The sequence below is a fragment of the Malus domestica genome, chromosome 13 (assembly GCF_042453785.1).
Source record: "Malus domestica chromosome 13, GDT2T_hap1".
NCBI lineage: Eukaryota > Viridiplantae > Streptophyta > Magnoliopsida > Rosales > Rosaceae > Malus > Malus domestica.
Window position 1 is genome coordinate 1708912 of NC_091673.1, and position 12706 is coordinate 1721617.

A 12706-nucleotide genomic window follows, 5' to 3' on the forward strand; every position below is an offset into this window, starting at 1 on the left:
AAAAAATAATAATAATAATAATCTCGTAACATAAATAATATGGTTAAGATAGCGAAAGCTTTGAAATCACCTGCACGTCGGAAGTTAAAAGATGCTTTTATGCATTGAAAATAAATCAACAGACAAATAAATTGTTATAAAATGCAAAGTTTTGGGGAGATGGTCGAGCAAAACTCGTAATTTAAACACCATAAATAAACTTAATCATATATTAACAAAGAAAGTTGGCCACGATTAACAATCAATTGTTAGTCACACTTTTTTTTAAGAAGCAATATAGTATTGGTTCTAGAAGACTTGCAATTTTGAAGTGATATAATATTGATTCGTTTTTTTTCACATTTTATATACAACATTGTTTGTAGAGGCATAGGAATTGCAACACTATTATCCCATTTTTCTTTAAAAAGATGATTACTGGTGGCAAACTACTATTATCCATCTCTTTCGAGCTTGAATAAGAGGCTAATTAGGAATTGCACCCTACTTGTCACGATCAATGTTGTGTGTTCTGAGGCTGGTGTCCTCAATGGAAGTATAACTTATTAAAAGTATTTCATTTATATTAGTTTCTTAAATTTGTACTCTACATTTGAATGGGATAATTTAATCTATCTATTTAAGTATAATAGAAAAAAAATGTTCGAACAAAATTATAGAAATAAGACACGCTGCTTTAAACATGGCAGAGGAGAGATTTTTGTGTGTCTAGAATGCGAGATAGTTTTCAGTGTACAAAAAATACGGCTCGGTACACTAAGTATAATAATACAATTAGTTGGAAACTTAAAGAAAAAACATAATTCAACCAATTGTGTTGTGACACTTTATATGCCTGACCGTATTCCCGGCACACTAAGAAATTTGTCCTGGAATACAGACCAGTACATCATGTTTCCTATGATAAATAGGAGAATTCTTTTTCTAGTGTCAATCCACTTGTATTATAAAACTTAGTGTACTGAGTTACGTCTATCCACTTGTATTATAATAATATTTAAATTTTCTTAATCAAATTATTATTATAATTAAAAAGAAATAAAAAAAATCTGCATGTATACACCCCCGTGTATGTATCGTTATCTACTCTGTTCTCTCTGTCGGCCTATATATACTCCCTCCAAAGTTACTACAACCCAATCCTCCCCTTGTAAAATCACTGCCTCTCTTCCGTCCTCTCTCTCTACTTTCTCTCTCTGGGTTCATCAGCAGTATCAGAACCTGAGATAACACACTGATCGAGCGCAGCCAACACCAGCTGCGCAGAGTATCCTTCCCACTCCCAGTTCGTTAACTAACGGTTTTATTTCTTCTTCCCATTTTGCCCCTTACCTCTTCTTCAATTCACATCCAAATGCCATCCCACCTCCACCAGATCTGAACACCGAAAGTGCCAGTAGTAATTAAGCACCACCCGTTTCACTCACGCGCACTCCCAACAGCCAATCAAAAATGATTTCGTGGCACGACCTTTACAAAGTCTTGACGGCGGTGGTGCCGCTGTACGTGGCCATGATCTTAGCCTACGGCTCCGTCCGGTGGTGGAAGATCTTCTCCCCCGACCAGTGCTCCGGCATCAACCGCTTCGTCGCGATATTTGCCGTCCCCTTGCTCTCCTTCCACTTCATCTCCACCAACGACCCCTACACCATGAACTTCCGGTTCATCGCCGCCGATACCCTCCAGAAAATCATCATGCTCTTTGCCCTCGGCCTCTGGACCAACTTCACCCGCAACGGCAGCCTCGAGTGGATGATTACAATTTTCTCCCTCTCTACTCTCCCCAACACTCTCGTCATGGGGATTCCGCTGTTAATCGCCATGTACGGCCATAAAATCCCGGAATCCGGCAGCCTCATGGTGCAGGTGGTGGTACTGCAGTGCATCATCTGGTACACTCTCCTCCTCTTCCTCTTCGAGTACCGTGGCGCCAAGCTTCTAATCATGGAGCAGTTCCCGGAGACCGCCGCCTCCATCGTCTCCTTCAAAGTCGACTCCGACGTCGTATCGCTCGACGGTCGCGATTTTCTCGAGACCGACGCCGAAATCGGCGACGACGGAAAGCTCCACGTCAAGGTCCGGAAGTCCAACGCATCAAGGCGGTCACTCTCCGCAATGACCCCTCGGCCGTCGAACCTCACCGGCGCCGAGATTTACAGCCTGAGCTCCTCCCGAAACCCGACGCCGAGAGGCTCCAATTTCAACCCCTCCGATTTTTACTCCATGATGGGAGTCCAAGGGTTCAACACCCGGCACTCCAATTTCGGACCCGCCGACTTGTATTCGGTTCAGTCCTCCCGCGGTCCGACTCCCCGACCCTCCAATTTCGAAGAGAATTGCGCCGCTCAGACCGTTACGTCTCCCCGGTTTGGGTTTTATCCCGCGCAGACGGTACCCGCGTCGTACCCGGCTCCTAATCCGGAGTTCTCGGCACCCATAGCTAAAAGTAACAGCAAAAATCAGCAGCCGCCGCCGCAGCCCCAAGTGGAGGCGCCACCGGTTTCGAATAGTGCTATTGCTAAAACGAATAGTCATCACGATGCTAAAGAGCTCCACATGTTTGTATGGAGCTCCAGCGCGTCCCCGGTTTCCGATGGCGGTGGGCTTCATGTTTTTGGCGGGAACGATTCCAGTGCGGCCGAGCAATCTGGACGGTCCGATCAGGGCGCCAAGGAGATAAGAATGATTGTTGCTGATCACCCCCAAAACGGAGAAAACAAAGGTAACTAACTTGTAATTTTCCCGGCAAAAGTAATAATCACACGTCATTTTTCCTTCTTACAACCTCTTGTTTATTTCTATTTGTCGAATTAAATCAATTAAACGAAAACGATTGACAGATTAGGAGCACTGTCGTTATCGTTGCTTTAATGCAATGTTTTTTTCCCAATTCAATCTAATTTAACCCTGACTATGATTGTGCAGCGGCAGTTCCGGAGAGTGCGCCGACGGCGGAGGGGTACGGCAGGGAAGCGTTTAGCTTCGGCGGGAGGGGCGGCGAGGGAGAGGAGGCTGAGAGGGAAAGAGCGGGACCCACAGGTCTTACTAAGCTGGGGTCAAACTCCACTACGGAGCTGCACCCAAAGGGCGGCGCACTTGGTGATCCTCATGAGTCAAGTGTCGGAAAGCAAATGCCTCCCGCGAGCGTTATGACCCGTCTGATCTTGATCATGGTGTGGCGGAAGCTTATCCGCAATCCCAACACGTATTCGAGCCTCATTGGTCTCATCTGGTCTCTCATCGCTTTCCGGTGAGACAACTTTATACGGTTTTATTATTTTTGTTTTTGATATGTTTGTTACAAACATTTTTATACCACTTTAAAATTTATGATTTGAATTATTTGATTTGTAGGTGGCATGTGGAGATGCCGAGAATAGTAGAAAAGTCCATTTCCATACTATCTGATGCTGGCCTTGGAATGGCTATGTTCAGCTTAGGTAAGTCAATTTGTTTCTTAATTGCCATACTCTTCAAATTAATCAAGCTATTAACTTTAAAAAATTATTATTAGCGCTACAAAATATTTCTTATGCATTCCTCTCTTTATTACGCCTCTGTCCAGTGTGGGTAAGCTATCGACTAGCCTAGGCACTTGGGAGGCGCGCCTGAGGTGTTATCGATGGTCTACCCGGACAGCAAATTTGCACTATTGAATTTAGTTCAAGTAACATCTTAAACAAAAACGCGTGATGGACATTTCTAATTAGATACGAAAAACAAACTTTAGAGTTGCAGTTCTAGTCGAGCGGCGAGCTAGCGCCTAGCGCCTAGGCTTATTTAGGTAAATTTCTTGTATATCTTGTATATAAGTGCATATTGACACCTAAAAAAAAATATACTTGTATGGATAATAAAATAATGATAAAATGCAAATTAGGTACACTATTTCCATAAGTATTGGATGAACTTGTAGTAGATCCATAATTTGCAAATTAGATACATCATTTCCATAAGTATACCACCATGAAACCAAAAAAGAAAAAAGCACGCAATTAATAAAAAATAAATAAATAAAACCTCCTAGGACCGTCTAGCCCGCCTAGCCGCCCAACCCGCCTAGGCTCAACCCGATTTTTTCAAGCGATTTGCCCAAAAACGCCTCGGTTGCTAGGCGGCCGCCTATGGCGTCTTTTAGAACACTAAGTTCAATACTTCAATATATTATGCAAGTAGATAAATATTGTTAGAATGACATGTATTTTGTCAAAATAAAATAGACTGATAATATCTAACGTCAATTACGCATTTGTTGCGATGTCATTTCAATTACAAATAAGTTTTATGGGTGTGGATACTCCGTACTCTGACGAGTCACAACCAATCAATGGTTCTTACAGCCGCTTGTTTGCTCATCATAAGAAATAGAAGTTGAAGGGTGTGGACTTGTAGTTTTAGTGGACTTTAAACGGGTATATTGACCACCCGACATGTGGGGCAGATCTTGCGGTCCAGGGTCGGTGGACATTGGTTGTGACAGATGCCCGATTTGGTCCAAATTTGTGAAAGTAGTTAAAAGTTTGAAATAACCAGCTGAAATCCAAATTAAAATAAGAAGAGATTAGGTTCTCTTTTTTTTTTTACTACTTTTTTGGTTAAAATCGTATTCTTTTTTAATTTTTAATCAAAGTTCTTGGGTATTAATAACATAATTAATTATTTCAATAATAACATCATTAATTATTTCAATAATAAAATAATTTTTTATTTCTGAATATATTCATTTAATGTTAAAATGTTACAATTAGTATATTTATAATTATGACTAAATTTTTTATCATATATTTTTAGTTTTAGTTTGTACCCATTTTTAATTTGTAATTCTTTTTTAACTTGTACCAATTTTCTTTTCAGTTTTAATTTGTTCCCATATATTAATTTCTTTTTGTGCCCATATTTTTTAAAGTTTATTTGTATTTGTACTCATATATTTTTTGCATTTGTACTTTTTATTTTGCTAAATGTACCCATGCTAATTATACGTACCCATTCATGTAAAACTTTTTTATCTTAAAATGTACTCATTCTTAAATGTACCAATTTGTTATATATAAAATGTACCCTTTTTTTATATAAAATCTATTCAATTTTTTTCTAATCCATTTTTATACTTATATGGGTACATGCTTTTTTCTTTGATTTTAAAATGTATCCATGTCAAGTTAAAATCGAAGAAATTTACTACTATTATTGAGTCTAATATCTTTTTTTTTTTTTTTGTGATTTTGAAGAATGTACCCATGTTTTGATACAATAAATTTTTTGGTTAATTTTGATGAATGTACCCATGTTTATATATATATATATACACACATACAATAGTATATTTATATTTTAATATTTTTAATCCCACAAATTATGGTTTTTTTTATTTAAAATCTCATTTATATAAACAACTAAAATTTCTAATTTTTAATTTAAAAAAATATAGTAATATACATAGAAATAAATTATCACATTAATTTCAGGGACCTCGATAAAAAATTAAAAACCAACAAGGTTTCAATAAAATAATATTCATAACTAAGCACCACATCTAAAGTCTCCCTTAAAATAAATTATATATTTCGTTTACAAATGATTTTAACATTTTTTTTTGTCAAAAATATGATCTGATACACCAAATATTATGATATTTAATGTAGCAAATCGTGTTCAAAACACATTGAAATTTTTTTTCTCAATTACTTTTTCTTACTTTTTATGTATTTTATATTTAATTTGCAGAATAAATTGTGGAGTACGAAAATCACTATGGCAATACTGATTATTTGATTGTTACTGGTGTGATAACAATGGCAGGTCTTTTTATGGCACTTCAACCCAAGATAATAGCATGTGGGAACTCAGTTGCCGGATTTGCAATGGCAGTAAGGTTCCTCACTGGCCCCGCCGTCATGGCTGCCGCCTCCATTGCTGTTGGCCTCCGTGGCACCCTCCTCCACTTAGCTATTGTCCAGGTACTTTTAAACTACCCATCATGCCCTTTGTTTATAATTAATATATAATTACTTAACATTGTTAATCCATCTGTGGCAAATGTAGGCTGCTCTTCCTCAAGGAATTGTTCCCTTTGTATTTGCCAAGGAGTACAATGTTCATCCAGCCATTCTTAGCACTGGGTAAGTAACAAAAAATTATGCGCTTGTTTGGAAATACTTTAAAAATGACTGAAAACGTTTTTTTTTTATTAATAATTTTGAGTTCCAAAATCACTTTAAATGATTTTTATAAAAAAACTCCAATTATGTTTTTTTCTTTCTAAGAAATACTTCAAGTGTTTTTCTTAGACTCATTTGCATTTTTACTAAAGATTGGTTCTAAAAACATTTTTATCAAAAATATTTTCAGTAATTTTAAAAGTATTTCTAGACGAGTCTTATATTTTAAAATTAGTTCCTTCTTATCTTAAACTTAATTTGTTTATATTTTAACTAATTAATTAAATAATTTACTGCAGGGTTATTTTCGGAATGTTGATAGCTTTACCAATTACTTTGGTCTACTACATTCTTCTGGGATTGTAAATGTTGTTGTCACAGAAGCACATATGGAGATACACAAAGCTAGGAAAACGAAGAAGAGGCTTCCAATCGTATGTTCGTGGCCGTGCATATATGATCAAAATGTGTCACTCTTTGAAACCGACGAGGATTTTCTGGCAGAGAAGAAGTTTAGCTAGCTAGATTAAGTACGATGGAGAACGAAGAATCCGTCGAGGTTTGAAGGTGTTTTAATCCAAATTTTTGGGAGCAAATTAATAGATTTTGACTTTATGTAATTAAGAAAAAAGCCCTGTTTTTAAGGACTATGCTCCCATGAGAGGCCTAAGTGTGTCTAAATTTGTGGGAGAGCTTGTTGGGAGGGAGCAAAACGCACAAGAGGAAAACAGGGAAGAAAAGCAGATGATTTATTATTTAATTAATCAATTTCGCTTCGTTGCGTCACGCATTTGTTGTTGTTTACAGTGATGAGATTATTTCAGGCAAAATTCGTCCTTTACCATATAAAAGAAGTGGCGGTTGAAATTAGTTCATGAATATATGGACGACAAAGGATTAGGGGACAAAATTACTAAACAATGATTAATTTTTTAATATTTTTTCTGGTGTAGTTTTCTTAATTTTGTTCTCAGATATGGTTTTGAGGTGTTGTCCGTGGAATGTGGATCGGAAATTATTTGCATTTGTCGTGTTCCTTGGTGTTACTTCAAAAGAAATTAATTGGTTAAGCGTCCTGTTATTTAGTTGTTAATATCAAGTTTCAAGATAAAAGGGCGCAGTTTTTAGCGAGTATCGATTTTTGCATCATTTTTAGCCATGTATACTCCAAACTCAATAATCTGTAATTTTATTTACGAGATATCAATTGCAGGAAATTAAATCAGGAGTGCTACAAACTCAATGATCTCTCAATTATTTTCTTGAATTTTTATTTATTTAATTATTCATAAAGCTTTGTTTTTAATCATTTGAAAAACACTTTTAAATTAATCTCAATTTGTCACTTACACGGCTCTTCTAGATTTGAAGCAATGAAAGCAACTTGTGGTTCTGTGAAGACTTTTACCACTTGGGGTTGGAGGATATTGTCTTTTCAACCAAGCGAGATAAAGAAAAAGCGGAAAGGTAGATAAGCAGGAGTCAAAAGCAATTTTTTGCTTAGGTTACTTTTTAGCTTTTTGCTTTTCGCTTTTGATGCAGGCACACCAAGTCACCAAGCCACCAAGCCACCAAGCCCACAACCCTACCCTACTTTTTAGTTTTCATATAGGCCGTAGGCCCACTAGCCAGTGGCGTGCTGGTCAGCACAATAATTTTGTTTTTTTTTTTTTTTTTTTTAAGCAATGATGGCACGTGATGGGTACCAATCAATTTGTATCATTCATTCAGAATGATCACAGGACATGATCATCACATTCACCTCCCGAGTAGTCGGTGGTGATCGATCATCAGACGTCAATTCGAATCTTAACCGCGACGTTGAATCGATCCTTCACCCGATTGCTGCCGTACGGATTTTGCGTTGAAACTTCACGGTTGGAGAATTAAGAAACTTTGCAAAATGCAAATCGTTTTTGTTACATAAATGTCAATATTTAAACCGAGGTACAAAATGACGTTAACAATGTGTGTTTAATTACCTCTTGTTGGTAATTAGCGAGATAGTTAGGCATTTTATTGGATGTAATGTTTGTATTTTCTCTTAAAGGGATGAGCTTGTTCTCCAGTTGCGAATAACGTATCTTCATCGTAAGATTTTCATAACTAGAATCATTTAATCTTTTAATCTTCATTTGAAGGTTATGCCTACAAAAAAATCGTTTGAATCGAAGATCATTTAATTATCTAAATGTATCAAATAAATTAATGGTAAATGTGTCAAGTAGCATATTCTTGATGAATTGTTGATTTATTTGATACAGTTCGATGATTAAACAATCTCTTATTCAAATAATTGTTTGTAAAGATGATATTTAATGAAAATTAAGAAATTGAACAATGGATTATGAAAATTCTACAATGAAGACACAATAATTGCAAGTGTGGATTGAGTTCGTTCCTAAAAAAGTGAAGTGCAAGCATTATGGTATTTTATTTACCAAGACAGAAGATTAGCGATTAAAGGGACTAATGGAAAAAAGAATCTGCATTAGCTTTCGTGCGTATATAAATCAGCCAATTAACTTAAGGTGGTAATTATTTAATTTTTTAGTAAAAACGATATTTTATACTAATTTACACTTGGAGAGAAATGAAAGATTTTAAACTCAAAACACAGTAGATTGAAGGGAAATACTATAATTATCAACGGAATTCATCATTTGTAAGTTAAGGCGGTTTTCAAGTTACCAATTAATTTAATCAATGTTAATCCGTCGACAAGTTGGTAAGTTTTAGGATTAGACATGAGGGCAAAGGGGAACCCCCGTATCCCAAGATTTGAAGTAAGGAGGGGGTGTGTAGTTTTGGGAGGGAACACACGTACACACTACACAGTATCAGGTGTTAACATTTAACCTAAAACTTAGCCTTAGTTTAATTATTATCCTCGTAAAGAAGGTAAAATGTAAGGAGTCAAAGAACAAAATTAGGCCGTAAAACACGAAAGAGGGAAGAAATTAAAGACCAACATGTTCGACGATCGATTCGATCAGTCGGCCAACAAGAAAACGAAAGCGATGGCAGTCGTGTATGCATGTTGGAGGTTGCGAATTGGCGAGTTTCGAAACGGCGGACTCAGCCTTAACATGCAGATGGGTTCGCTCTCACATGCGATTGTAGCCACAATCCAACAAATGCAATTAAGCAGGTAGCTCTCACCCCCACGTGTGCACTGTGTTTTCAACCTCACGATCTTTTCAATAACACAAGAGTTCATGATTTATATTCAAATTTCAAATTACATGAAGACGTTTTGTGATAAAACTCTTGCAATTGTCATGTTGTATAAATTGGTAAAATGCAAGTTGAAAGATAATTTATCAGTGTAAACCTATTACTTATCTTCCTAAAATCTTGACACCTTCTAACTCACTATCCCGTTTTAGTGGCTATTGCTTGTTAATGGCTAAATGGTTAATGATATCCCCAAATTCAATTAATTATTGATCATTACTTTTTATATAAAGCAATACCCTACCCTTTAACTTGTTGCATTTGGAAATGCTAGGGTTTCATGTTATTAAATCAATTAATCTTATACCAAAAATATTCAATGTAAACCCTAAACCCTATCTTTTACTTGTTGGACTTGAAATGCTAGGGTTTCATGTTGGTGAAAAGTTGACATGCGGCAAACAACATTAACTTCCGTAAAGAAAGTCTAACGCATTAATCTTGAGATTATGGATTGGAGAAAGACTTGCATAAAGAAGTTTCAGTTTAATTAGTAATACAACATGTGTGACAATGTATTATTGAAATAGAATGTCATGGTAACGATAAAATCATTCTATATAAATCGCCCCGATGCATTAGACTGTAATGGCGCTAGTATGATTGATTGAGGTGGACTAATTCTCATGGGCATGGCGATTAAGTGACGACCATCGTACAGTTCCCGCTTGCAAACACGTGGCCAAAGTGGCGGGGGTCGATGCTCATGTGGATGCCCATACCTTGTTCATGTGGAGCTGGAGCCTGGAAAGCTAGCTAAAACTGTTCAAACAGCGATTGCAGCCAAACATGCCATTGCTGTCAATTATTGATCGAATTGCTCAATGTGGCCAAGTAGATAAAAGATATATATAATCCAAGCAAGGTAGGGACGGTTTGGGAACCAAGTTCCTCTGAGGCTTTTGGACTTTGTTGTTGCAACTTTCTCTGGATACAAAAGGGAATGGACCCCAATGTGACACGAACCACACTTATATATACATATAGTTAAGTAGCTATAAGAGTCAAGGTCCTACCATTTTACGACTCCTTACTTTGTAAAGGGATCGAACCCAACATTGTGTGGATGATAAAATACATGGAAGGGAATTATATTATATATAAGAGTCCCCACGATATGGCAGCAGTTGAATTATGAGGTCCTAAAAGTCCAGGCCTTTTGAAGTTTGAACTTATCTCAATATATGTGCATATATCTTTTTGCAGCTAACGAACAGAAGCCTCTGCATATGCAATGCATGATTGATCGTTTGCTGCAGCTAATTATATTCGGTACTTTGGTCGTACACAAATGCCGTCAGCTTGCACTTCACACACTAAAAATCCGATTGGTGCATGGTTGACAAACTAAAAGATATAGCTGACCATGATCATCTCAGTGCACACATAAAACTCTACTTATATAAGGTTTTTAATGAGTATTTTCATAAATAATGTTCCTTAGACTCAAAAAATAATGACATGTTACTAACACGCTCTTTAATATAGATGAATGTGTCAAACTAATTGTAATATATTTGTACTTGGACGTAGTAGAACATAGATTATGTAAAGATTAATGGGTGATTAGGTTGGATTGAAGATGAGTAGGGTACACCATCAAGAACATATGGTATGTCCTCGTGCGCGTGGCTTCATTCTTGAGCATCCATGGGGGCCATGCTACCCTTCTGGTCCTAAAGTCCTGCAGGCACACCACCTCATGATACAAAAAAAAAAAATCTGAAATATGGAACTATGATTATATATACTGCGTGACTTAATCGGTTCCTTGCAGTATATACCCCCAATTTCATAACCAAAATTTATTCAGGTGGAAAATTTTCAGTAACATAAAAATAATATACCCAAACTCAACCATCATTCGTTAGCTTTTTCATTAATTATACGATAAGATAATGTTTGTGTGTGTGTGTGTGTGTGTGTGTATGCATGAATCGATAGATATCAGAAGAAGTGTTGCGCAAGTTGGAGAATTGGCTAGGTTTTGGACCAAAACATTAAAGGCGTGGTGCAGATGAAATAAATACATAGAAACAAAAATGGATCATCAAAAGATGGAGAGAGCAAGAGAGGAGGTGGTCATGCCATCGTGGTCAGTGTAGGGTGAACAACGAACACGAAAGCTAGAGAGATGGACCAGCTGCGGCTTTGGGACCATTATTTGTTTGACTGTTGAGAGAGCGATCGAGAGAGACATTGCATGTAATAGAAACTTTGCTCGTCCAATCCAATGAGATACAATAATATTCATAAAATTAAATTCAATATTAATTAAAAATTTTAATAACAAAAATGATTAAATCCTTTCTAAAATCAAGCAAAAATTAATACCAAATAAGAATTTTTTATTTTTTTCCCTCAAATTTGAATCGTGAAATATGATCTGCGCTTTTTTATTTTTAGTTTTAAATATTTGTATGTTCTAAATTAAAAAAATTGGTGCATTTTACATATATGTAACAAAGGGGTACATTTTACATATGTATAACAAAGTGGTACATTTTCTTTATGAAATACTAGTACATTTTAAATAAATTATGGGTCCTAATAAAAGATTAAAAAAAATTATGGGTACACATAAACGTTTAAAATATGGGCATAGAAAAAAAAAGAAATATATAGGTACAAATTAAAACTAAAAAGAAAATTGGTACATATTTAAAAAATGGTTGCAAATTAAAAATAGAAATATACAATACAAAATTTAGTTATAAATATAAATATGTCAAGTGTAACGTTTCTAACACTAAATGGATCTTTTTGAAAATGGTTAAATAATTTTTAATTTAAATATGCTAACATGTAAATATTTTATTATATATTGAAATAATAACGTAAATAAAAACCAAAAGACGTTGATAAAAATAAAAGAAAAAGAATAAGATGTCAACCAATGAAATACAACAACAAGAGATGAACATCTGATTTCTCCTATATCTGATTTGGAAAATGAAGTTTTCTTGCAACCAATGCACCACATTAATAGCATAATTTGTTCGATAGACTTTTGACTTTGGACTAGAGATATACTTTGCATCAGGTGAATGGTCCCATGTTCCTCTCTTGATTGCATGTTTTTGTAGTTAGCCATTTTTTCTTCTTTTCTCCCTTCGTATGAATTCATATATCCTCTATCTCCGTTCAATTAATTTAGTTAGACCAAGAATTCCATAAATCAATACTCGTATAACGAGGAAATGTCTAGCTCTGTCAAAGCAAACTTCACTTTAAGTTGTGTGATTAATGTACGGACGCTTTAACCTACTTAATTCATTGCTTTATTTTTGTTTCAAAAGAAAGAACGT

The 12706-nt window shown here is 35.8% G+C and overlaps 1 protein-coding gene across 1 annotated transcript; it reads left to right on the top strand.

The window, feature by feature from the left end:
• Positions 1-1089: 1089 nt before the first annotated feature.
• Positions 1090-6951, top strand: PIN7 (auxin efflux carrier component 3). Its single transcript, XM_008390994.4, has 6 exons — positions 1090-2722; positions 2926-3250; positions 3355-3440; positions 5803-5960; positions 6046-6122; positions 6461-6951. The coding sequence occupies exons 1-6, from the start codon at positions 1453-1455 to the stop codon at positions 6525-6527; spliced, it is 1983 nt and encodes a 660-aa protein (XP_008389216.2). The 5' UTR covers positions 1090-1452; the 3' UTR covers positions 6528-6951.
• Positions 6952-12706: the final 5755 nt, after the last annotated feature.

Excerpts from the sequence above, each read along its gene's own strand:
- PIN7 (XM_008390994.4), top strand. The coding sequence starts at position 1,453 with ATGATTTCGTGGCACGACCTTTACAAAGTCTTGACGGCGGTGGTGCCG. Across the intron at positions 3,441-5,802 it reads AATGGCTATGTTCAGCTTAG|GTCTTTTTATGGCACTTCAA; the intron begins GTAAGTCAATTT and ends TAACAATGGCAG. Across the intron at positions 6,123-6,460 it reads CCAGCCATTCTTAGCACTGG|GGTTATTTTCGGAATGTTGA; the intron begins GTAAGTAACAAA and ends AATTTACTGCAG.